This window comes from Callorhinchus milii, unplaced genomic scaffold (assembly GCF_018977255.1).
Source record: "Callorhinchus milii isolate IMCB2004 unplaced genomic scaffold, IMCB_Cmil_1.0 Scaffold16, whole genome shotgun sequence".
NCBI classification, from domain to species: Eukaryota; Metazoa; Chordata; class Chondrichthyes; order Chimaeriformes; family Callorhinchidae; genus Callorhinchus; species Callorhinchus milii.
Window position 1 is genome coordinate 7,266,775 of NW_024704757.1, and position 25,821 is coordinate 7,292,595.

Sequence of the window (25,821 nt, forward strand, 5' to 3'; positions counted from 1 at the left end):
GAGGGTGGGGCGAGGCCATGGAGGGCTTTGTATGTGGACCAGGATCTTGAACTGGATCTTCTGAAGGATAGGGAGCCAGTGGAGTCGGGCGAGAATGGGGGAGATGGGGTCACGGAGTGCGGGAGAGGACACGGGCTGCAGAGTTCTGGATTATCTGTAGCCTGTGGAGGGAGGAGATTGTAAGGCCGACAAGCAGGGCGTTTGCATAGTTGAGCCTGGAGGTGATGAAGGCATGAACAAGAGGTGGAGGGAGAGATAGGGTCGAAGGAGTATAGGGGGGGATGGGTGGGGGTGAGTTATGAGGGTGAGGTGATGTGGGGGTGGCTGTGGACGGGGCTGAGGTGGCTGAACATATCCCCTCGATTATAGATTCTAGCAAGTCCAGCATCTCCTCGCAGTTGGAGTTTGAGGAGAGGATGGGCGAGGTATGGGAAGGTGATGGAGGAGACTGTTAGTGGTGGAAAAGAGAAGCCTGGGGTTGTCCTTTGCCTCCAAGATAACCTTGGAGTAGAAGGAGGATTTGGCAGAGACAAGTGCGCAGCAGTAGGTCTTGGTGTGGTGAAGCCAAATCTGCCGATGGACCATTAGTTTGGATTTGATCCAGGTGCGTTCGGCAGCTCGCACTTGTGCCTTGAGGGAATGGAGATGGCTGGTGTACCAGGGGGATTTACGGGAGTATGAGGCAGTTCGGGTGGTGAGGGGGGCAAGGGAGTCCAGAATAGAGGAGAGAGAGTTGGGGAGAAAGGAGAGTGAGGAGGAGGGATCGGTCAGTGAGGGCCAGAGGTGTAGGAGTTCAGATGACTCCAGGGCAGAGGAAAGGGAGAGGGAGGAATTTTTTTTCTATGGACGATATGTAATGGTGGAGGGTTGGGAAAGGGAAAGGGGTACTGAGGTGTTGAGGGAGATGAAGTGGTGGTCCGAGATGGCTTTATCGACGATGGTGATGTCCGAGACGGTGAGGCCCCGGGTGATCACCAGGTCAAGGGGGTGGCCACGGACGTGGGTGGGGGAGTGGATGAGGAGGGAGGAGAAGTAGGCAGAGGTAGAGCAGGAGGGGGTGAAGTGGAGGTTGAAGTTGAACTACAAAGGACTAATTAATTTTATTTGGGGATTGTGCTGAGTACTGTGGACAGTCTGGCTCAGGAACTGGACTCCTGAGACCGCCACGAAGAGTTGCCTTGACTCTGACCTGCGGCCAGGCATCTGGAAGCAGCCGAGCTCCTAAAGCTCCAGAAATAGGAGACCCTGACTTGCCTGAACTTACAACATGCTGCCAGCAGATGGCGGTAACCTTCCATCATGGAAGTGAACCAGTAGTTCTTTTTATAAGTTCAATTACCATAAATAATAATAATCTGCAATGGGCGCAGCGCCCGATCACATCGTCAAGACGTTTCAAAGTGCGACGCTGAATATACTGTAAAGTGCAGTGACTGGATTTTGTGGGCGAATGTCACCAGTTGCCACCGACAAGTTACTTTTAATAGATACAGTGAAACTAAAGTCTGATCTGTATAAATCATATCACCTAGTTTGTACATCTGCCCAAGTCCCGTTCAGGAGTTTATATTCAATGCAAGTTTGAGATGAGTCATATTAACTGTATGGTCCCAACTGGTACGACTTCCGTGAGGTTTACTGTCCAACTCATTAACCGGGCCACAGTGTAACACCATGAAATGCAGGTTTAAACATCTTTTTGATAAAAAACATAATTGCATCACAAACTGATTATAACCTCAAAGGATGAGGAATCCCATCAGGATCTTTCATCTGAGGTGGGGTCACAGTCTGGGGTCACTGTCCTAAAATTCAGGGCAAGTCCTTTCATACTGAGTTGAGGAAAAACTTCTTCACTCAGAGGGCAGTGAATTTATGGAATTCTCTACCCCAAAGGGCTATAGATGCTCAGTCCTTGAACATAATCAAGACTGAAATTGATAAGATTTCTTGTGGATAAAGGGATTAAGGGATATGGGGATAAGGTGGGTAGGTGGAGTTAGAATAGATCAGCCATGATCTTATTGAAGACTAGAGGAGCCGAATGGCCTACTCCTGCTCCTAATTCTTATGTTTTATGTTCTAAAGTTACCAGGGATCACAAGATTGGTTGGGATGAAGAAGGTTCTTCAACTCATATGATCGCCCTCATCCAGAGAACCCCCCCGTTTTTTTTAATGAGTCCAGCGTCCTGGATACGAATGAACTGTAAATGTCTAGTTTATCATCTAATCCTAAAAGCTGCCCGAATAATTCATCAGTGAGTTATGCTGTGGGAGAGCCTCCCAGATCAGGCGGCTAAATCGTGAGAGGCACAATGATTCATTTTGGTACAAAAAAATGGGAGTGTACATCGAATGGCCATGTCTGGGAAGGACCAAATGGATTTAGGAGTGCAAGTGCACAGCTCATTGAACATGGTATTGCAAGTTACAAAGGCTGGAGGGCGGGGTACAGGCCGGGGAGAGGTTGGGGGTGGGGGTGGGAGGAGGGTTTGGGGGTAAAGTGTGTATGGGCTCTGGGGCCAAATTGCCTACTCCCAATTTGTGGGTTTCCAACATCACAACAACAACATGATTGCATTTACAGAGCGCCTTTCACGTCGGGAGGACGTCCCAAGGCGCCGGACAGTTGGGTCAGGACTCGAGCAGTGGGGGAAATGGTCAGGGGGAGGGGAGGGAGCGAGGAGGGGGGAAATGGTCAGGGTGAGGGGAGGGAGTGAGGAGGGGGGAATGGTCAGGGGGGAGGGGAGGGAGGGAGGAGGCGGGAATGGTCAGGGTGAGGGGAGGGAGGGAGCGAGGAGGGGGGGAGCGAGGAGGGGGGAATGGTCAGGGGTAGGGGAGGGAGGGAGCGAAGAGGGGGGAATGGTGAGGGTGAGGGGAGGGGAGGGAGGGAGTGAGGAGGGGGTGAATGGTCAGGGTGAGGGGAGGGGAGGGAGGGAGTGAGGAGGGGGGGAATGGTCAGGGTGAGGGAAGGGAGGAGTGAGGAGGGGGGAATGGTCAGGGTGAGGGGAGGGGAGGGAGGGAGTGAGGAGGGGGGAATGGTCAGGGTGAGGGGAGGGGAGGGAGGGAGTGAGGAGGGGGTGAATGGTCAGGGTGAGGGGAGGGAGGGGGAGGGGGGGGGAGGGGAGGGGAGGGAGGAGGAGGGGGGGGAATGGTCAGGGTGAGGGGAGAGGAGGGGAGGGAGTGAGGAGGGGGGAATGGTCAGGGTGAGGGGAGGGGGGGAGTGGAGGAGGGGGGGGGGAATGGTCAGGGTGAGGGGAGGGGAGGGAGGGAGTGAGGAGGGGTAGAGGATCGAGAGGGGAGCTGAAGGCACAGCTGACGAGAAGACATATTTTTGCCCAAACACACAGTCACTACACTTCACAGTGCGTCCTGAAGCACATTGTGATGCCTCAACCAAGTGCTAAGTCACTGTGTGAGGATATTATTGTTATTGCTGCTGTTATTGTTGTGATGGTCAGGTTTTGCCAACCACTTCCGCCTGTCTCCCGCTCCCTGACGCCATTTCCGGAGGTAGCCGTTGCGCCCCGCCCCCTGTGTTGCTGTTTCCGGTTCCGGCTGGCGGGCGGGCGGGCTGGCAGTTGGGCGCGCGGGGGGGGGTGGGGGGCTGATGGCGGACGGTGGCGGCGCGGAGGCCGGGCCCGGGCCCGGGGGGAGAGGTCCAGCGCGAGGCCGCGGCTCCGACAAGTGGGTGCGGCTGAACGTGGGCGGAACCCGCTTCCTGAGCACCCGCCAGACCCTGGGCCGCGACCCCAGGTCCTTCCTTTACCGACTGTGTCAGGCCCAGCCCGACCTGGACTCCGACAAGGTACCGGCCCCGGGGACAGGGCGGGGGGCGCGGGGGGCCCCCGAGTCAGTGAAGGAGACAGGCCCTGTGCCCGCGCGGGCAGGTGCTTGTGTGTCTGTGGGAGAGAGGCCCCGGGTCTCGGGGCTTTGCTCGGGTGGGGGTCGGGGCCGGTGTTGGTTGGCGGCCATATTGAATGCTCTGTCTCTCGGTGAGTTGCTGAGCAGCGGCATCGCACGGCGGGAAGGGTTGTCTTGTCTCAGACAAGAGAAAAGGCCTCGATCACAAAGGTAACAGCTGTAACGGTGTCAGTCAGTGCCCAATGCTCTCTCTCTGGGGTCCTGTAGCTCAGTAGTTGGAGCCCTCGCGAGCGAGCGAGAGGACCCGGGGTTTGATTCCTGGGTGGGGGCGAGTTTCCTTACTCCACAGTCTGTCTGTCAGCAGTAAGTGGGAACCTGGTTGTAAGTCAGTTGACAGATTGCTTTTCCGGGGGTAATACAATACAAAATTACATTTCTATAGTGCCTTTCATGTCGGGAGGATGTCCCAAAGTGCTAATAATCCCTGTTAAAAAATTCACTCAATCCAAGACTGTTTGTGGGACACTCCTGTGCGGAATTGTCTGCTGCATTTCGTCCACACACAAAAAATACAGTCAGTTCACTTCACAGTATATTCTGTGAAATGCTTTGAGACGTCTTGAAGACGTGATAAGGTACTATATCAAATGCAAGGTTTATTATATCAGATCTACATTGTTTTTTTCTGGTTTCATTAATCTGTGAGTTTTGTTATCAGAACAGTCCTTTTGTGTGTAGCGTGGATTCAGCTGTCGATGGCTTTATTCCCCTTCCTCGACTTATTTCCGTTTTCCTTCTACACCCAGTTCCACATTCAGATTAGAAGGATGTAGGGGAAGGGGGGATGAGGAGTAATATCTCCCCCACCCTGTTGCAGTTTCTCTATCACATATTTCCCCGTTAATAATTAGCTGGGCACAATGGCATTGGGGGTACAGTGCAGACATACATTCCTTTGATCAGGAACCTGGCGAGTTTCCCTTCCGCGAGCTCCTTCCCATCCCAGTGTGTCTGTCTCCTGGAGTACAGGGCAATGTGAGCCCCGCTCTAGGCGGCTGGTCTCGGGCTGATTTTGATTGATTTGATTTTGACCCTGTGTCAGATCATTGCTAAGATGGCAAGTTGTGAATTCTGCTTACAAAGAGTTTCCTGGATGGTGGCAACACACAGCTCTTTGTTTCTCTCTGCTTCAGTGGCCACATTTTTCTTCTCCAAGCTATAGAGGTGGGTTAGAGTCCGCTGCTGATCTGAGGGTCTCGTTACAGGAGACTGTTTAATAGACTGATAGTGTATCTTGCTGTAATTACTGATTTGCAGCTGGAAGAGTCAGGAAATATAATAATAATAATACTTGCATTTGATATAGCGCTTTTCACGTCGGGAGGACGTCCCAAAGCGCTTCACAGAACACACTGTAAAGTGAATTGACTGTATATTTGTGGGTGAACGCGGCAGCCAATTGCGCACAGCAATGTCCCACAAACAGTCGTAGATTGAAAATGACCAATTTATTATTGTTTTGGGTTTTTGGAGGGATTATTATTAGGTGTGTGGAGTAAGGAAACTTGCCCAAGGTTTCATTCTGCCTGGAATTGAACTCAGGTCTCTCACTTGCAAAGCGAGTGCTCTAACCACTGAGCTACAGGACTCCACCAATGGGGAATGTCTGTGTGTGTGTGTGTGCCAAGCTGTGGAAGGGGTGCCAGTTTGTGTGTGTGGTGGGGGGTTGCCAGGATGGCAGCTGCCACAAGCCTCAGTGTAGACTGAGCTGAGAATGGCAAACTTAGGGAGTGGAGTGGTAGCTTAGTGTCAGGGCTTGGCTGTACGTCTGTCTCCCCAGGAAGAGAAAGAGAGAGAGAGGGGTTCAGTGTGGGAGTTTCTGTGCTGCTTTCCTTGGTTGAATTCTTGCTCAGAATTGATCAGATAGTGGGCTTGGGAGTGTGTGTAAGTGGCCATTGGGGGCTTTTGTCTCAGATAAGTGGGTAACCACTGGATACAGGTATCACAGGGTAGTGTCAGCTAATGGGGTGATGTGGATGTGGAGGGTGTTTGGCTGTCAGGGCAGTGGATGAGTTCAGGCCACTACCTTGCCTCAGACTGGTCAATGCTGTGTCCCAGTCAGAAAGTTCTGAATCCTGTTTGCTTGTGATGTCCTGCTCAGCCTCTCCAGGATATGAGTGTTTATGTGTAGCACTTGCTTTTGGAGTGTGACATATTTTGATTCGGAGGTAATGTAGTTGATTTATGAGCTCTTAATGTATTTGACTCGAACTGACATGCAGGAAGTGTAAATAGACGTGAAAACCACAATATAGGGGTTTGTGCAAACCTCTGGTCTCACTGTCTCGGCAGTGGGTTTGAGATCCCTCAGCAGCGATAGTAGCCTTTGTTTTACAGCTGTGTCTCTGTTCCTGTACTCCCCTGACCTCCAGGAAGTGTTCTGTGGGTAATGATCGGAAGTCAGAAACCTGGCCAATCTTTTCTCTCTCTCTCTCTTGCTGACCCAAGTGTGCCAATGGCTGCCCTGCAAAGATCAGTCACTCCACACTAGTGAGGGCTGAGACTATGTGGCCCAGTGCAACAGAAGTCAGAGGAGCTCACTTAATGGAATCTTTAGCTGATTCTCGGTTTGTTCTGCATTCAGCTGCGAGGATAAAAAAAATTTGGATGGGGAAAGTTTCAGTGATGTTGGCAGTGATGCTGTGGGCATTGCCTTGATTCCTGCAGGGTTACAGATGGAAAGTCTTTGAGCGCTATGTCAAAGACTATGAGTGTGTGCTGCACTGGGCCAGGAATCGCAGGCCTGATTCCTGGATTGTATCTGAGTTTGATTTACCTCAACCAAGGCAGGCACAGCGCCTGATCCTGGGCTAATTATAAGCAGAAAGTGCCAGAGATCATAAGTATAAAATATAATAATAATAATTCTTGCATTTGATACAGTGCCTTATCACGTTCTTCGAGCTGTCTCAAAGCGCTTCGCAGAATATACTGTAAAGTGAATTGACTGTATATTTTGTGGGCGAAACGTGGCAGCCAGTTGTGCACAGCGGTGAGTGTCCCACAAACAGTCGTAGATTAAGTGACCACATTTTTTTTTGTTAGTTAATATTTCTTAGGTTAAATTGATAAAGTATAGTGTGTTTGTGTGTGTTTGCCTGTGTGTATGTTTGTCCATGTGTGTAGTGAGGGAGAAAGGGAGCCGTGAGCCACACTGCTGTAGCTGAGCTGGGAGGTGGCGGCTGCCTTTTGCCAGCGCACACCCATCCAAGCTGTTACAGTGGCTTCAGGTGCTGAACATCTCACAGAGGAAATGCAGCCTTGGGACTTCCTGGTCACTCTGAGTACAACAATGAACAATGCAGTAATTGTTCTTATTCCATCCGCAGTGATTCCAGTTCCTGTACCCCAGATTGTCACTGGTTAGTTCAAGCAACAACAACAAGATTACATTTGTATAGCGCCTTTCATGTCGGGAGGACATCCAGTGTACAGCATTTCAGACCCGAGCTGGGGTCAGAGGGGGAGAAGGGAGGGAAAGGGGGGGTGACCAATGGCATGATCAAAGAGGAGGGTTTTGAGGCGGTACTTGAAGAGGCTAAGGAGGAGGCAAGACGGAGTAATTAGGGGATGGAGTTCCATAGGTTGGGGGCAGAGTGGCTGAAGGCTCTCCCACCAATGGTGGGGCGAGTGGGTCGGAGGACGTGCAGCAGGCCGACTGAGTCACAGAGATAAGGTGGGTCGAGACCATTGAGGGCTTTGTAGGTGAGGACCAGGATTTTGAACTGGATCCTCTGAAGGATAGAGAGCCAATGGAGTCGGCCAAAAATGGCGGAGATGGGGTCACGGAGTTTGGAGCGGGAGAGGACACGGGCTGCAGAGTTCTGGATTATCTGCAGCCTATGGAGGGAGGAGTTGGGAAGGCCGACAAGCAGGGCGTTTGCATAGTCGAGCCTGGAGGTGATGAAGGCATAAACAAGAGTTTAAGCGGCCTGAGGGGTGAGGTAGTGGCGGAGTCGGGAGATGTTAGGGAGACAGAGCGAGTCATGGCTTGGATGTGGGGAAGAAAACCTCCCTTTTTGTAATCTGATTGAGGTTCCTGCTGTCCTTTGGGTGATTCTAAACCTAGTGCCAGTCTGTTGTAGTGTTTCAGGCAAACACCAACGATACAGAGAGGACTGCTCTACACACGTAACCTCAGTATCTCTTCTAATTTGTACCCAAAGGAAAACCTGTCAGGTGTCAGACATTGGGGGTTCAAGCCCCATGTCTGCTATGTTGAGGCTGATACTGCGGTTCAGTGCTGGTAGTTCAGGTCGTACTATTCACACCGCCTCCACCAGGACCTGATGTCGGACAAGCAGTCGGTCAGAGCGCCATCAGTCCTGGAGTTCAGGATGGAGGTAGAGTTGGGTGTCATCCGCATACATGTGGAAATTTACCCCATGTCTGCGGGTGATGTCACCAACTTGAAAGACGCTGCACTAACTGAGAGGATAAAAAGAAAGGGAAACACCGGCTTTGCCAAGTTCACAAGTTGCCAGCTAATGGAATAATTCAGGGAAATGCCGTATGCTGTCTGCTTGTGGTTTGTATTGCAGATAAAGCCCAGGGGAATTGTAACTCTTGTGCAAATATGGAGTGAATGCATATCAATAACGTATTGAGGTATGTCTCGCAGTGTGCAGGGTGCTTACTATCCTTTGCTCGGTAAAGTGCTCATCGTCTCAGTCCAAAGAATGTTACAGCGAACAAACAGCAGTGTGGTTACCTCTCTCTCCTGCTCACTCCCCACACACATTATTCTTTAATAGTCCTCTTCTCCAAGTCCTTTTAAAATAATTTGTGGGAGTTTTAATAGCAATAAAACTCTAATGTAGCACAGATAAAAACAGAAGTGGCTGGGAGCACTCAGCAGGTCAGACAGCATCGATGGAGAGAGAGAGAGGAAGTGAGTTAATGCTTCAGGTCGATGACCTCTCCATACATGAAAGGTCATCGACCGGAAATGTTAACTCTCCATAGATGACACCGCAGAGACACCGGTTGCAGTGTTGGAGCACAGACACCAGTAAATTGTTGCAGCAAAGACATCGGTTAAGTGTTGCAGCAAAGACACAGGCGCGGAGCGGAGGTCCAACTGGTTGTTGCTGGTGTTTTTCTTGACAAAAGCCGAAAGATCAAATCCCACTTTGCTATTCGCTCCCCAAACTCTGTAATGTTCTTCTGTGGACGTATTCCTGAGATTGACGTTCGGGAATCAATGCCGACATTATAATGAATAGTAAAAACTCTGTGGTGGAAGGGTGGGAGTGTCACTTGTGTGAGGGATGTGGCCTGTGCTTGCGGGGGGGCTCCCGGGCTGGAGTGGGCAGACTCTCTCACTAGTACCCGTTGCTTCACTGAGACATTCCCAGTGTGTGCTGGTGGGTTGGTTTGTTGTATTTCCTGTGGCCGTGCACAACATTTCTCCTCTGAACAACAACCAGGTGTTGTTTTCTGTAATACCAGCTGTGGTTGAAATCGAGACACGAAAATCATTTGGCTATTTAAAGGGTGGAATTTGCATTGAGTAAAGGCTGTCATTTACCTCTGAGCAGGAAGCTGACTGACTATGTAGAACGTTTAGTTCAGGTATCTGAAATGTATGACTGTCTATGATTAAGAAAACCAAAACCAAACTGTTTCACATACACATGCCTGAGTGAGGAAATCTCCCTTGTATGGAATGGGGCGCTATTCCTCCCTTCTTCCTCCCCCGAGGGACGCATCCTGTTTATCTAATTCCAGAAAGTATTAAGTGCAGGTTGTTGACAGCCTTGGATTGGCGACTTTGGTGTCTGTGTTTGGATACGTCTGGAGTCAGAGTCCTGCCGATGAGCCAGCCTGGCTGGTCTGTTATTAGCAGTGCCTTCATACTGCAGCCCCACTGGGCTCAGGAACAGACTCCCAAGGTCCCTACATAGGATCTCTATTGCCAGGAGTGTCACCTTAGCTCACTCAGCCCCACTGAGAGAGACAGACCTGGCCTCCCAGTCTCCGTGCCTCAGACTCTCACTGAACAGTCAGAGTGTTTGTGGTTTTGCTCCCCCGATGGCTCAGTGAGGAGCTGAGAAACAATGAGCAGTGAGGTCCCAGGTTCCAGCCGATCATTAGAGAGTGTCATATGGCAGCGGTGTCAGCTTAAGTGGTGACTTTTTTTAAGCGATTTGAGACACCTCCCTCGTCGAGGCGCGATATAAATGCAGGTTTTGTTGTTGACTTACAATGAGGTCAGAATGTGACTTAATTCTACTATTGGCATTGAACTATCCGTTCCCCCCCACCCTCTGCTCCCCAGGCCATTGTGGCCTTTCATCCTTGGGCTGACCTCAGTGACAGTGAAGCTCTTCCTCTGCTCCCTCTCTGCCTCTGAAAGCCAGGTGTAGGAGCCTGGTTTTAGAGACCTACAGTCTTTAATTTTCCTTTAAAAATCTGCTTGAAAAGTCTTGCTGGGGTATGCTCGAGAGGAAAAGGCAATCTGTACCGAAATGGGCCATTCTGCCCCACAGGTTGTTATCGGAGCGCTAATGAGGGGGAATCTGCCACCCCCTTTATCTCTGTAACAACAACAACTTGCATTTAAACAGCGCCCCTCACATGGGGCAACATCCCAGAGCCCAATGGCGGAGCACGACTCTGAGGCGTGGTGGGGGTGTTGACTGTAGGCACGGTCGAATAGGAAGGTCTTCAGGCGCGACCTGAAAATGCAGAAGGAAGGGCCGAGGCGGAGGGAGGGAGGAAGAGAGTTCCAGGGGTTGAAAGCGTGGCCACCAATGGTGAAACGGAGGGACAGGAAAAAGGCCGGAACCAGTCAAGCGGAGGAAGTGGGTTGGGGGCTGAGCAGGTCGGAAAGATGGGGAGTTAACGTGAGAGGAAAGTGAGTTAACAGTTCAGGTCGATGACCAAAGGTCGCCGGGAACACTCAGCAGGTCAGGTCATCCCGTCTCTCCATAGATGCTGCCTGACCTACTGAGTGTTCCCAGCAACTTCTGCTTTCATTTCTGTTTAAGTGGAAAGAGCCTGGATTGGTTTTAATAAGAAGATTGGTGTGTGCACATTAGCTGAAGCAGCTGAGCTTGGTGCTGAATAATTGATGTTGTAGTGTGCTATTCTCTCACTGCATAATTAATCTCCCCAGCGGACCGACAGGGAATATAACCTGAGCCCACACCGCAAGGGCAGCCTGCCACCAGCTTGGTGTCTTTTCACAATTATTACTCTCTCTCTCGCCTGCGCCCCCCAGCAAAGCCAACACCTCGCTCCAGCCCCAACCCGTCCATCTGCTTCCTGCTCTGTGGGGCGCACACGGAGGCCAGGGTCTACATTGGCTGCACGGCACGCACTCCATACTGTGCTGCTCGTTAGTTCCGCCGTTGGATCGGGTTATTTTCTTTCCTCCAAATAGTGCTTCGTTCAAACCACTGTTCTGCAGCTCAGTGGTTAGAGCCCTTACCTCGAAAGTGAGACTGGGTTCGAGCTCTGGGTGGGACAGAGCGAAACGTTAGGCAAGTTTCCGTACTCCACACACACGCCTCAGTTAAATGGAAACTGTTTCCTCCATTTCCCCTATTCTGAGTTGGTCTCAAACGCTGCAATAATAATCACACGTGCGTTGAGCTGAACAGCTGTGGGACGTATGAACCTACTAGACCAACTAAAGGGCACAGTCTACAGCTATTTCACTATTTGTTTATCTGCCTCTGTTAAAGCGCGGTTGGGAAGTGTTTGATGTGAATAAATGCAGGGATGAGCCTGGTTTGGGGGAATAAATAGATGGGTGTCTACCTGAGCAGCACATGCTTAAAACTCAGAACATGGGCTAGGGCTCTGGGGTCTTGGCAGCGTTGGAGTGGGGGGATAACAACAGCCAACCAAGAGGATGTTTACAATCAGTGGTGTGAATTATCAGGGGAGAAGTGAAACTCTGAATATTTTCAGTGAGAAAGTTAGAGTGTGATCTTAACTGCAAGCCTACAAGTCCTGAAAGCCATCCGTGGCCTGTGACGTATAATAAACTCTGTCATGGAATTGATTACAGAACTGTAATGGGGAACAGAGCTGCAAACTCAAGGCCGTTGTGTCTGTCATATTAACATTAATAATCCTTGGATGCAGTCAACTCACTTTACAGTATATTCTATGAAGTACTTTGAGATGTCTTGGAAGAGCTGATAAGGCGATATATCAAATAATAATGATCCTTGCATTTGATACAGACCCATGACACGTCTTCAAGACCTCTCAAAGCGCTTCACAGAATATACTGTAAAGTGAATTGCCTGTACGTTTTGTGGGAGAAATTGTCTGGTGTTGGAATTGTGCAAGTGACCCAAGTTGTGAGCACCTGGAGCTGAGCTGTTCTTGAGGGAGTGTTTCTCCAGGGTGGCCCAGAGCTCGGGAAAGAGATCATTTGGAAAAGTAAACATGTCCCTGAGGTGAGGGCTACAAAACAATCCCTCGCCCAGCTGCCTTCACTGGGTCCCAGAGGTCCTCGATCTGGGGGCTGTTGGGATTGAGAGTCTAAGCCCTTTACAGCAGTTGCAGCAGAGCAGGTGGTGTTTACAATGATAAATCCCTGACAATGTAAAGTTGCTTTCCCGGGAAGATACTGGCAAGGCAGGATTTCCCAGTGTCCGTCCCAAATCACAAGGTGAATTCTGACTGAACTCGTTAGAGAGTAAATGAAGAGAGCACGTGACAGCAATTGTGTTCCAACCAATAAAGCTCCAGTCATTAATCAGTGTATCCTGGCCATACCCAGCCCTACCCCCCGCCGTCTCCTGGAGAAAACCTGCACCGAGACTCCCTCAGCTCCCAAAATAATCCAGCACAAACACCAAAATGTTCCTCCATCCTTTCAAGAACAAATGAGACAGATTTCTGTTAGGAAATAGTATCTGGTGAGACAGTATATAGTTTGGGCAAGACATGTCTACCTGGATAGTGGAAGGAGAACTGGATCGACCTTGGTCTACCCGGCAGCGCTCCGGGACGCTAGATAAATGCAAGTTGTTGGTCTTGCAGTCAGCGAATACTTATGTTCTTACCCCCCCCCACTGCTCCAAACCAGCTGCTTTGCTGTGTTGCTGGCTGCCGTGCTCGTGTCTGGTTTAAAGCGGAGAAAGACGAGCAGATTCATTGTCTAACCCTTGCTCTCACACTTGCTCCTGACACACGAATTGCAGAGTCGTGACCAGCAGCGACCAGGAGACAACGAACGTGTGGAGACGTGGAGCAGCCTCTGCCAGGACCCCATGAACTCCGTGTCTCCTCACTGCCAGAGCAGTAATATAATAGCTGCTAATAACACACACGGAGAGCTCTTGGGAGAGCAACCTTTTTGGGGATCACTTGTACTTGGGGATCACTTGTACTTGGGGAGTGGCTTTCTGCGGGAACTACTTCAGTCTTAAGTGATTTGCCTCCTGCTCCAGAACATCGCTTAACACTGAGGCTTGAAATATAAATGGGTCTTAATGCTTTTTAAGGATCGATGTTTCTTCTCCTTTCTCCTTTAAAAGGACACCGAATTCAATTAGGCTTTAATGTGTCTTTACAACAAACTGCATTTCACAGCTGTCTTACGTTTCCACTCCCTCGAACTCTTAAGCTGGGTGGGGAGAGAGACAGAGAGAATAGAACTACTACTGTTAAAAGCTCATTGAGCTGTACATAATTTACTGCCTTCAGAATCCATTCTGTGGTTTCCTGTCTTTGATAAATATTTGATGTTTAAAAAAGGGCTGAAGGCATTAACTAACCAATTGACTGAGCCAAAATTCAAGTACTTGAAGCTCCGAGTCCAGTGTGAGAGGGATTGTGACTACAGTGTCTGTGTGAAGAAATTCCTAGTAAACTTGCCATCTTTTTCCCCCAGTTACACATGTCTGAGGTAATGAGCAAGTTGATGTTTTTAGGTGAATCGATTCCAGCTTACCACCTCCCTATCACACTGATTACCCAGGTCCTCACAATGTGAAAGGCACTATAGAAATATAATGTGGTGGTGGTGTTGCTGCTGCCTGGCCCAGTCAAATCTGGACTTGTGATTCACGTGACTTGGTTAAAGCCATTACTTCAGTTGAGTCATAGATTTAATAATAATAATCGTTCTTGCAATTGATATGGCACCTTATCACAACTTCGAGATGTCTCAAAGTGCTTCACAGAATATAGTGTAAAGTGGAGTGAGTGTATTGTGTGTAAGCTTTGATGTGCGGGAGTGGATGGTGCTGACACTTAGCTCGTATAGCAGTGAGTCGTTGGAGGGTCTCTCTCCCCCCCCCCCCCAACCCCAACTTGTCTAAACCCAGGAACCAAGTTCAGAACCTGACCTGTTCTGATGGGACTGATGGCATTATGTTCAGCATCAGAAAGTTTATTGAGTTTCCCATTTGTGAATCCAAAGCTTTTCCTTAGTCCGCTGGCGTTGGTTTTCATTCTGTCTGTGTCTCTGTGTGTTTATCTGTCTGTGTTTCTGTATGTGTATCTGTGTGTATGTGTGTGTCGATTTCAAGATCCTCACATTCGTTTTCAAATCGCTTCATGCCCTGGCGCTTCCCTACCTCTCCAACCTGTTTACCCCACAACTTGCTGCCTCCTCTCGACTGGCTCCAGCCTCCTGCGTGTCTCTCGCGCCCTTTGTTGCACCATTCGCGGACGTGCTTTCAGCCACTACTCTACCCTGCGTGGGGTGCTATATAAATGCAAATTGTTGTGTGTGGGTGTGTGTGTGTCTCTGTCTGCCTATGTCGCTGTGCGTCTGTCGTGTCAGTGCTGAGAGCCCTGGTTACTAGCTTTCCCAGGAGTTTAGTGTTCTGTGTCAGAGTCTGGTTGCACTGAGCTGGGTTTACTCACGGCCTTTTTAATACAGAAATGTCTTTCATGCAGCTGTTTCCTGTAATTGCAGAACTCTCTTGTTCGGTGCTGGTCTGAATACCTTGTATGAAACGCAATGAGTAATGTTCCTTCCAGGCGAAATCTCTTCTGTGTCTTGCAGGATGTTTGCGTTTCAGCATCTAGTAGCGGATCCAAGCTGCTTCCACAGCCTTCATAACCGCTGCGGCCACCCCACCCCCCCCCCCCCCCCCAGTGTGGAGTAGGGGGACAGGGTGGAGTGGGGGGGGCAGTGTGGTGGCCTCAGTGTGTGGGGAGGAGAACTGTTCAGTGCTGCTGTGTGAATGGAGGTTGTGGAGCATTGGGTGAGGGTGAACCATCTCACCCTCACCCAATGAGGATGAAATCTTCCCTGTACGATCTCTAACAGCATGTTCTGTGCTTAAATTTTTCAGGATGAAACTGGTGCCTATCTCATTGACCGAGACCCCACCTACTTCGGGCCAGTGCTCAACTACCTGAGACATGGGAAGCTGGTCATTAACAAAGACTTAGCAGAGGAAGGTACGAGCTTGATTTTATCCCCTCTTCCCCCCTTGCTCGAGTGTGAACAGGTTTGCAGCCACAGATCAGTCTTGACCTCGTCTGATATCCAAACCTTAGTGCAAGAAAAGACATTGGTCACATCACGTAGTCTGGAAATCTCCTCATCAGAGAGAGTTAGTGTGACACACTGAAAGCTGAATCTGTGTTCCTTTCAGGTGTGCTGGAGGAGGCTGAGTTTTACAATATCACGTCACTAATAAAACTGGTGAAAGACCGGATAAGAGAGCGAGACAGCAAAACGACACAGGTGAGTGAGCTGGTCAGGTGGGGTGGGGGGGGGGCCACAAGCAACCGGAACCGAGCTGAACTCTCGTGGGTTGTACATGGGGTTCCCGCAGGAGACTCTGCACTTTGTCCTGCTCCCGCACGCTGGTTGACAGTGGAAATGGCTATAGGGACCTAATGGGTTTCCTCTTGACGGGTGTTATGTACCTGCTGATACAGGGATATTCTCTGTAGGTATTCTGCTGAGCATCGCTGTGAAGAAACAGGTCATTAAAAAGCCATGTAAATCTTTGCCTCCTGCCAGAATGGTTTTAGCTTTTGATAGAGACATGGACACGTGATGCCTGAACGTAATGATCTGGTCACCATTCCACAAATGACACAGTGAAGCAGCTGAGAGGTGAGGCTGAGAGCTTCACTGTCCCAACGCATTGTCTGCAGTAACAAAACCGAAGTGTGAGGTTTACCAGCTATGGGGTTAGCCTCTATCCCTTGGGCTGCTGTCCAGAAATCACTGAAGCCCCCTGAGTAGCAGGAGATGGGGAATTGTAGCTTGTGTCTATGCTGTGCACAATTCCAGAGGAAAGGGGAAGAGAAGGTTTTACTGGGAAGCCTGAATATTTTCAGTACTTGAGTGAATCATTCCGATTATTCAGCGCCACAGGTAATGTGTCCACCCTGAATTTCTCTCATCCTGGAGCGTCTGAGGCTATCGCTCTCCATCGCAACCCAAGCCCCTGACCTGGCATTTTAAAGCTGTTGAACCAATCGCTGCCTGTAACGTGTCGCCCACAGATCCCAGTGAAGCACGTGTACAGAGTCCTGCAGTGTCAGGAGGAGGAGCTCACCCAGATGGTGTCCACCATGTCTGACGGCTGGAAGTTTGAGCAGGTACGTTGGCTACATTAGTGCAGGTGTGTGGCTCCTGCACACCGTCAATCACCTGAGCTCTGTTTAACATTAATCCACCAGCATCTGTTTATCAGCAGCCCCGTCACCCTCCACGCTTGTGCCTCCCATCAACCAGACCAGACCTGCTAACTCACATGTATTGCGGTACTTGATGGCTGGGCTAACGCCAGATGCGTTGCGAAGGTCAGCCACTGGTTACACAAACCCTCGGTGGTGTAGAGGAACCGTAAGCCGCTTGTGACAGTTAATTTGATTTGCTGTTTTTTCAGTTAAATACTTGATTTTCTCCCCTTCCCGTCCTTCCCGCCTTGTTTTCTGCCAATGAATTCTGTTCCGCAGGGGCATCCCCTTGTGGTTTCTCTGCTCGGGCTGGACACTGCTCTCCTCTTGTGCCCGCTGCTGCCTGAAGTGTTTTTTTGAGGCAAAACCCGTTCAATTTGGCCCTCCACCCCCACCCCCCCGTTACACCAGAAAAACAGCCTAAGGTTGAAATTAAGTCAATGGCTCTCAGTTACGAAACCCAGAGAATTGTAAACTGGAGCTGGGTTGGTTTTATCGATTTTATTACTTTTGCCTTAAATCTTGTATTTTTCTTCATTTTCTGTTTAAAAAAAAATACAGTTACTGGATTAGGTAAATCAGAGTGTCCCTGTCTAACACAAGTCCTTGTTCTCCCCCCATTTATTTTCATTGTTTAAGAATAAAATTAATTTTGTAATGTTTTAGTCTGATTCAACCCTTCCAGCCCCACCCCACAGCATCCATAATTGGAGTTGAGGTACAGATCAGCCATGATCTTATAGAATAGTGGAACAGGCTTGAGGGGCTGATTGGCCTCTTCCTGTTCTTATGTTCTTCTCTGGCTCAGTGAGTAGCTGAGTTATATAGATCCAGAAGGTGCCAGGTTCTGCAGGTGGCATTTCCTATGTTGGGGGTGGAGGTGGGTATCAGCCAGTGTCCCTGCTCTCGATCACTCCCCAGAGCACACCTTGCTGTAAGGTACATATGTGTGGAGCTGACTGCCTGCTGGCACTGACTGTTGATGTTTAATGGCCCTCTGGGCGAGGTCAGTCAGGGGCCTGGTTGCCTGGCAGGGGGGGTTAGGTGCTGCCAGTGACTGAAGTGTTGTGCGGTCAGCGGGGAAGCCGATTGCTTGTGTAAACTGCATTGCTCTTTTGGTGTGTCTGGTGTTGCAATCTCTGTGCTCTGATTGCTTGTTACAGCTGGTCAGTATAGGCACCCCGTATGGCTATGGCCGGGACCATCAGTCAGAGTTTCTGCTGATTGTGTCGCGGGAGGTGAAGGGGGAGGAGAGCAGTTTCCACACCAGCAGCAGCGAGGTCTGTCCCAGTCATTCCCTCCACCTCACTGCACTCTCTCACCATCACTCGCCTCCCCTTGCCTGCCACATGCACCCCACTCCACCCGTGCTTCCTCTAACCTTCTCCCCACCTGTCTCACATCATCCTCTGCATCCTGTTCCACATGTGCCTCTGTCTGTGCTGCACGTGTCTGTGGGGCTGTGTCAGGGTTAGGGTGAGGACTGCTCGCTAACCTGCTCGTCTCTCTCACACCCGCGTTTTCCAGCTTTTGGCCGGTGATAATTCCGATTTTTTTCATTAAGGGATGAAATTGCAAAAGGTTCTCTCTATCTCCTCATGTGTGTGTCTCTCTCTCTCTCCTGGTGTGTGTGTCTTTCTCTTTCCTCGCGTGTGTCTCTCTTGGTGTGTGTGTATTTGTCTCTTTCTCTCTCGTTTGTGTGTGTGTGTGTGTCTTTTTCCTCGTGTGTGTGTGTGTGTGTGTGCGCGCGTGCGCGGGTCGCTCTCCTGGTGTGTGTGTTGTGTGTGCGTCACACTCTTTTTCTGTCCCCCCACCCCCCCTCCATTTCTATTCCCTAACTGGAGTTCTTTCTGAACGGTTACTACCTCCCTTATCAGGACAGAGCATTGTTTTTGGTGAAGGTGTAAAGTATTTTATTCTTTTGGCCAATTTTTTTCCTTTTTGCATTTCGCCCACAAAATACACAGGCACTCCATTTTATAGTATATCATACATAACACTGTGAGACTCTATATCAAATGGAAGGATTGTTATTATTTTTGGCGATTTTCTCCGGGTGGGGCTGCAGGAATCTACAGGCCTGGAAAAGACCACTGCGGTCTCTCTAGGTTTGGTTTATACTCTCCTCTTCAGAAGGCGTTTAATCTGTTTCTTCGAGCCAGGGACAGGCTGCCTCAGGGGTCAAGAGTGCCTGTCAGCAATGTGTTCAGCCAATGTGTGATCTCTCAGGGGAGCTCTGAGCCAGTCCCACACACACACACCCACACCCTCCAGCACAGGTCACCACACAGGAAGACTGGCTGATTCTCCTTCCCAACCTGAGCGTGTTGCGGCCAGTGGTAGGTAGCCCTGCTTGCTGCCCCACTTGTACTCCAGGACTCCTCTCCTGTAACTTACACCTGTGCCCAAGCGTGTTGTGCTCTGCAGTATTCTCCCGAATGAACCTTAAGGATATCTGGTCTGTAATAAGTATCTGTTTGTTCCTTATTGCTAAATGGTCAAACCACTTTCCAGTCTGGAATTTTATCTGTTCATTTTGTATTTACCCTTTTTACTCTGAGAGGAATCCATGAAAGTCGCTGAGACAGGGTCAACAGACACCTGAACATTTGGTTGGGGGCGGGGTGTTATACTTGGGGCAGGAAAACGGTTAAGGCGTATCCAAGGTGTCAAGGCTGTAAATCGTTTTGGGGGCGGGTGAGAGAGAGACTTCACTTACGGTCAGCAACAGGCAGAAATAATAATAATAATCCTTGCATTTGATAAAGCGCCTTATCACATCTTCAGGACGTCTCAAAGCACTGTACAGAAAGTGTGTAAAGTGTAAAGTGTAGTGACTGGATTACCCACAAAAGAGATTAGCGAGAGATTAGAGGAAAGGTTTTATACAGAGGCCTGTTAGGACGTGGAATGCATTACTGCAAATGGCTGTCGGAGCCAAATGCGCAACAGCATTTAATGGGGAAATGGATAAATATTTCATTAAAATTATGAGAGTGCTTTAGTGGGGGAGGGAGAGGGGAGTGGCCTGGGATTAAGAGTAGAGAGCACCAGTGGAGCAATTAGCACCAACGGGCAAAGACCAATGGGCCAAGCAGACTCTGGGGGATCATTCTGTGGAGAATATTTTCTAAATATCCCACCCACTCATGATCTTTAGGTTTCCGATTAATCATTTGATTAGTCAGAATTTGATTGGGACGTTTCCTTGTTGAAACTGCCTGACTTCCCTTAGTGTCAGGCCTGTTACTGTCAGCTCAGGGCAGCCCAGTGTGGCACATTGGGTATAATATATGTCGAGTGGAAACCATGTGCAAATGCATTTACATGTAATTAAACTGAAGAATTGGTTAATTACATAATTATATAATCTCCAATGAATACGTGCATTTACACACAGTGACTCATGCAAATGGCTATTGTTCCTGTGTGAGTGTCTGTGCTATGTTTGTATGGGGCCCAGCCCTGTCTCTGCTTGTACAGCCCTTATAAAATCTAATGTCTGTGGGGCTGAGGGACTCCTGTCTTGTTTCTGTGCTCTGGGTTTAGGGCCTGTTCCTATGAATACACACAGCCCTCGTCACCATTGGTGTCGGCAACTGTTTTCAAGCCTGTGTGGGGTGAGAAACCACAGGGGAACCAGCACGACAAATTTATCCAAGCTGTTTAGTTATAAAATACCATTGGGCTGGCCCTGGGCTCCTCAGCTTGCCTGTTTGACTTGATGCCGTGCTCTTGATGATTAAGAAGGCAGCCAGGAGAGTGTTGATGTGAGTTAGTGATGTGAGAGGAGAGAGTTGGGATTGGAACTTGGTGTGAGCACTCCCACTCACCCCATGTTCTATAGCACCCGAGCATGTCAGCACTGAGCACAGGAGATCCCTGTGACCCAGGCTCGGGATTATATAGGTTCTACGTGACTGATTTCTCTTTGTGTGCCTGAAAGCTGCTTAAAATCTTGCCTAGCCATAGGTGAGCTGCTGTGAGGAGTTACTGGTTACAGTGTTTTTGGCAGTGAGTTGGTGTGTGTGTGTAGTGGGGTGGGGGTAGGGGGCTGATGGCTGTGTCTGTGGTTGGTGTGTGGGGGGTAGGGGGGTGGCGGTGGCAGGTATGTCTGGATGTGATGTTATCTGGTTATCAGAGGACAACTCTAGTACATCTCTGTCTGCCTTAGGATCGCACAGGGTGAACATGCCAACCCCACCTAGTCAGGGACCTGCTTTATGTGATCAGGACGTGGAAACACTACAGTTTAAAATCAGAGGGTTTGGTCATTTGTTTTCACCGTTGTCCTTGTGTAGTGTGTAGGAGAGCACCTCACATGGCCACTGTGATCGGGTGTGACAGGTAGGGGTGAGGAGGGAGGACTTTATAAAGGTTTTGTAAACTGGGAGTGTGCAAGGCAACGACTTGTGAAAATCTGTGTTTTTATTGACTCTGGTTTCTAGTTTCCATTCCTTTTGGCCCTGCTCACTCTCCCCAAGGTGCTGGGCTGCTCCTGTACTCTGCCCACACTCTCCTCTGAGCTGCTGTTTGGGAGCTCACTGGGAGACAATACAACACTGTGTAATTTACTCTCTGTGGTCTACACTTTAGCAGCAGTGTGGGGAAATGCAGAAAAAACTACACAAGCCACAGAGTGAGCAGGGCTGGGCTGGGTTGTGGGCTTCTGGAACTGCATACTGTGCCGAGAATTACAAGGGACATAGTGCAGGCGGGTTAGACTGTGTGCGAGGGGGGGGGCTAGACTGTGCGCAATGGGGGGGCTAGACTGTGCGCAGTGCGAGGTGGGCTAGGCTGTGCAAGATATATTAGAGTGGCATATTCTCTGCAGAAAAAACTTCAGCAGTTTTAAAACTGGAAAATCTCTTAATACAAATCCCAACCGGTGGCTGCCTGCCCTTGACATTGCGTGCGTGTGTGTGGTGTGTGTATGGCGGGGTGGGGGGAGTGGCACAAGAGAAGCTTCACACACCCCTCGCGGAGGCAAATCCAAATGTTAAAGTGAATTTCCAGCACCTTTGCGGCACTCGCCAATCGCATGAAGTTTTATGACGTTATTTGGAAATTAATCTCAAGCGTATGTCACTTTCCAGCCAGATCTCGAGATCTCCTCAGCTTTGAGAGTGAAGAAGCCACTTCCAAATTTACTGATTTTTAAAAAAATAATAATTTGCCGTAATTTTGTAGTTCTCGCAAATCCTAAATCTTAAAAGATTAGGCGTAGTTACTGGCTTCCCTTCACCACATGGGAGGGTTCTGAGGCTGGGCGGGGAGGGGCCCAGTGGGACTGTTGGGGTGGGGAGGGGGGGGGGGTGTTTATAAGCTGCTCTGGCCTCTGTCCTCAGCGCTGTGTGATGTGATGTCCAGCCCCCAGATCAGTCATCCCACCTGACCCCTTCCATCTCTCGTGCCTGTGGCATGTATCATGATCCATCATGTTTGTGGTGGCCAGCTTAACTTTCTGTTGCTTTCTGTTGTAATGTGTGTTGTAGCTATTCTGTGGTAGTGGCTGAACCTCGCGATCTGAGCTCCCCCAGTGTTTGCTTTTGCCTCCGGACTTTGCGCGTCAATGTTTTACGTGCGGTGTGTAAACTCCACGTCTCCTCTCTCTCTCTCTCTCTCTCTCTCTGTCTCTCTCTCTCTCCCCACAGCTGGTCAGTATCGGCTCCTCCTATAACTATGGCAATGAAGATCAGGCCGAGTTCCTGTGCGTGGTGTCTAGGGAGCTGCACAACGCCCCATACGGCAACAACACTGAGCCCAGCGAGAAAGCCAAGGTCAGTGACACGCAGCCCGGTCAACAAGGGGAGCGGGGGTGAGGGGGGGGGCTTTGAGGGGAAATACTGCAGATGCTGGAAATTTAAAATAAAAACAGACGTCGCTGAGAACACTCAGCAGAGGGTTCCTTACATTCAAATCCCTTCTCTCCATAGATGCTGCCTGACCTGCTGAGTGTTCCCAGCGACTTCCGTTGTGAGGGGTTGTGGGGGGGGAAGAGGAGTCCTATAGCTCAGTGGTTAGAGCACTCGCCTCGTAAGCGAGTGACCTGGGTTCGATTCCCGGCCGGTCAGGGCGAAACCTTGGGCAAGTTTCCTTACTCCACACACACACACACCTGATTATAATCCCTCAAGATTAAAAAAACGACAATAAATTGGTCACTCAATCCACGATTGTTTGTGGGACACTGCTGTGCACAATTGGCTGTCGTGTTTTGCCCACAAATATACAGTCAATTCACTTTACAGTGTATCCTATGAAGCGCTTTGAGGCGTGTTGAAGACGCGTTAAGGCGCTGTATCAAATGCAAGGATTATTATAAAGAGCTCAGCAGTGGGCGGGAACCAATTTGGGATGACAGAACACAACACACTGCCAGCCACATGCCATCCTGGCTGGCCAGACTGGGGTGGGTGGGGGGGAGCTGGTCTGTGTCTGCTCAGAGTCCTACCTCATGGAGTTTGGCTCAACTGGACCTCAGTGAGTGGACAATATAAAATTCATCCCAACTGAACACCAACAATAACTTGCATTTATGCAGCGCCCTTCACACGGGGCAGTGTCCCGGACGCTTCTGGGGCCACAAACGAAACCACGTTTGCTGGTGACCTTCTCCTCGGCCTGATCATTGTCGCCCGGCTCTAAACTGTGTTTGATATAAACCGTGTCCTGTAATGGCTGATTGTCAGCTTCGGAGATTTAATCACCTCGATCTTTCTTGCCCCCCTCCCCCACCCACCACCCCACACACTACCCCTTTCTCTCTTCCTGTTTACATCTCTTGCATGCTGCTACCCAGAGCGAGGATGAGGAGACGGATTGCGATATGAATGACTCAGATTAATATTGAAATAGAAATGGCACGGTGAGCCGGGCTGCCAGTAGAGACCCCGAGATCCCCATCCTTCCCCACACCCACCTCCCCCATTCTAACCCCAAACCAGTAAATCACTGCTTCCCTGAACAAACCAATCTCTGTGCACTTTTCCTATAGTGTTAGTGCTGAGTATCCCACCACCCTCCGTCTCTAGGCTCCTTTACTAGAGCTCAGTGTGTAGGTAATTAGATGTACTGTATTCTATAGTGTATCCTATGTATATATCACGTTTTTTATATATATTTCTAGAGAGGACAGACAAGCAGGTTTGGTGATTAATAAGGTCAGGAAACATCAGAAATGAGGAATTGGATGTATTCAGACCAGCTGTCGGTTTAAAAAGACTCAAGAGTGAGTGAGAGTGCGGTCAGGAGGCAGAGAGAGAGACGCCAGGCTGGTTGAGGGTCAGGTAGATGGACTGAGAGAAACCTGCATCCTTGATGATGGACCGACTTAAACCCGTTCCCTGTTGTTTCAATCCTTTCTTCCAGATTTTGCAAGAACGAGGCTCACGGATGTGAAGACTGTTTGTTTGCCGTCGACCCGACCCCGAGACAAGTTTTAAGTTATTTTTTTACTTTGTGGGAGAGCGAGCGCCTGGGAGCCCTGACAGAGGCCAGCTGGCCATACAGCAGCGGGAAAACCTCTCGCAACAGATCTAACAACTCCGGGCTCCTTTTAAATTTTGCCGAGTGAGCAAGTGCTGAGACTATGTTTCCTCACTGCTGCTCAGCAGTTCATGAGAGGTTTAGAACTCAGGACTGAGTTAGTCGGACAGTTAGGTGTGTGTTTGTGTCTGCACTAACAGGCGCGCCTCAGTCACAGGAACCAGGGCCACAGCTTGCTGTATTTTTACTCCACCTGTACTCTGGAAATAGCCTGACTACATTTTTTTACAACCAAAACCAGACGGACTCAAATGCATACATACCTATGTGGAACTTTCTCTCTCTCTCTCTCTCTCTCAGTAGTTTTGGTTTGGATAACTCTCGAGCACGGTGGTGGGTTTCCTTGCACGCGTCTTAGACACCCGACTGACCAAAACTTCTTATTATTATTAAAACTGATTTACTTGCTGGTATATTATACATAAACACTGGAAGCAAATTGTCGTGTATAATCCTAGTTTTAGTATCGAGAGACAAGAGTGGGCGCCGTTCTCTATCAGACTCAACCCATGCTTCCCAACAGAGTTAGTGAGTGTCACAATTATAATATCTGTAGGTAAATGACTGGCTTCGTGCTAGGAAGGAAGTAGGTTTTAAGTTTTTTTTAAACACAGCCCTCGGTGCTCGCTCTGTCACTTTTTCTACATTAAATAAAGTGAGATTAGATTTCCTGCCCTTTATTAGGGGCAACTTGTGGTTGCCAAGGGCCCAGAGATCTTCTGAGTGTGAGAGCAGGGCTTCCTAAAGGGCTTTAACCATAGAGGCACTGAGACGGTTTGTGTTAGGGTGTGGGGTGGGGGGAGGTGGGCGCAGTGGGTTTAAAATCATTTATAGACGATGAGGATGAGAAACTGTTATTTCTTTTTTGGGGAGGTTTTAAATTACTAGTTGCATGTTGCTTTTTATTTTATTGATCGCTGTTTTGGAGAGAGACGTAATTAATTGAATTGAAACGTACCTATATCCTTTAGGGTTTTGTGTGTATTTATAGGGTTTGTCGTGTGTGTGTGTGTATGTGTATGAGCGTGTGTGTGTGCAGGTGTCTATGTGTTAGTGCTACAGGTTTAGCATCTGGATTTTCAGCCACTTTTCACCCTTTCTATAAACCGAGGAACACGGTGGCTGAACAAAGAGTCACTGATACAAACTTTAACATCTTTTCTCTCTCCCTCCCACAACTCCCTTTTTGCATGTTGCTGTTTTCACTGATCAGGAAATAATACTGAAAATCCCATCCAATGTATCTTAATCTTTTTTTTAACAGATTTTATACTATTTTTTTCTCTCTCCCTCCCTCCCTCCCCAGAAATCTCTTTCCTGTTCCTTTTGTTTTCTTGTAAATCAATTGAACAAAAATCATTGAACATTGAAGGGGGGTTAAACCAGTGATTGTGTTGTGGTAAATTCATGTCCTTTAGCTTTCTGCTTCAATATTCCCAAGGCTGTATTCTCTCTCTCTCTTCCCCCTCCCACCCTCTCTGCCCCCCTTTCCTCCCACCCACCCTCTCTCTCCCGCTCCCACCCTCTCTCATCCCCCTCCACCCTCTCTTCCCCCGCCCCCCCCCCCCCGTCTCTCCCTCTTTCTCTCCCCCACCCCTCCACCATCTCTTCCCTCTCTCTCCCCCACCCCACATCTGTCTCTTTCCCCCACTTTCTCTCCCCCCACTCCCCCGGCTCTCCCTCTCTCTCTGAAATCCCTGCAGTAGTTGATGTTGGGATGTAAACC

The 25,821-nt window shown here is 49.4% G+C and overlaps 1 protein-coding gene and 1 non-coding gene across 3 annotated transcripts; both read left to right on the top strand.

Moving 5' to 3' along the window:
• The first annotated feature begins 3,584 nt into the window (after window positions 1–3,584).
• Window positions 3,585–24,926, top strand: kctd5a (potassium channel tetramerization domain containing 5a). 2 transcript variants are annotated; one of them, XM_007905808.2, is made up of 7 exons: window positions 3,585–3,810; window positions 15,200–15,308; window positions 15,506–15,597; window positions 16,371–16,466; window positions 17,711–17,827; window positions 22,202–22,327; window positions 23,919–24,926. In XM_007905808.2, exons 1-7 carry the CDS (start codon window positions 3,613–3,615, stop codon window positions 23,946–23,948), a joined length of 768 nt encoding a protein of 255 aa, XP_007903999.1. In that variant the 5' UTR covers window positions 3,585–3,612; the 3' UTR covers window positions 23,949–24,926. The 2 variants fall into 2 exon arrangements, with proteins under 2 accessions (XP_007903999.1, XP_007904000.1); XM_007905809.2 differs by lacking the exon at window positions 17,711–17,827.
• Window positions 22,550–22,626, top strand: trnat-cgu. Its single transcript has one exon. It is a non-coding gene; the product is annotated as a tRNA-Thr (tRNA).
• Window positions 24,927–25,821: the final 895 nt, after the last annotated feature.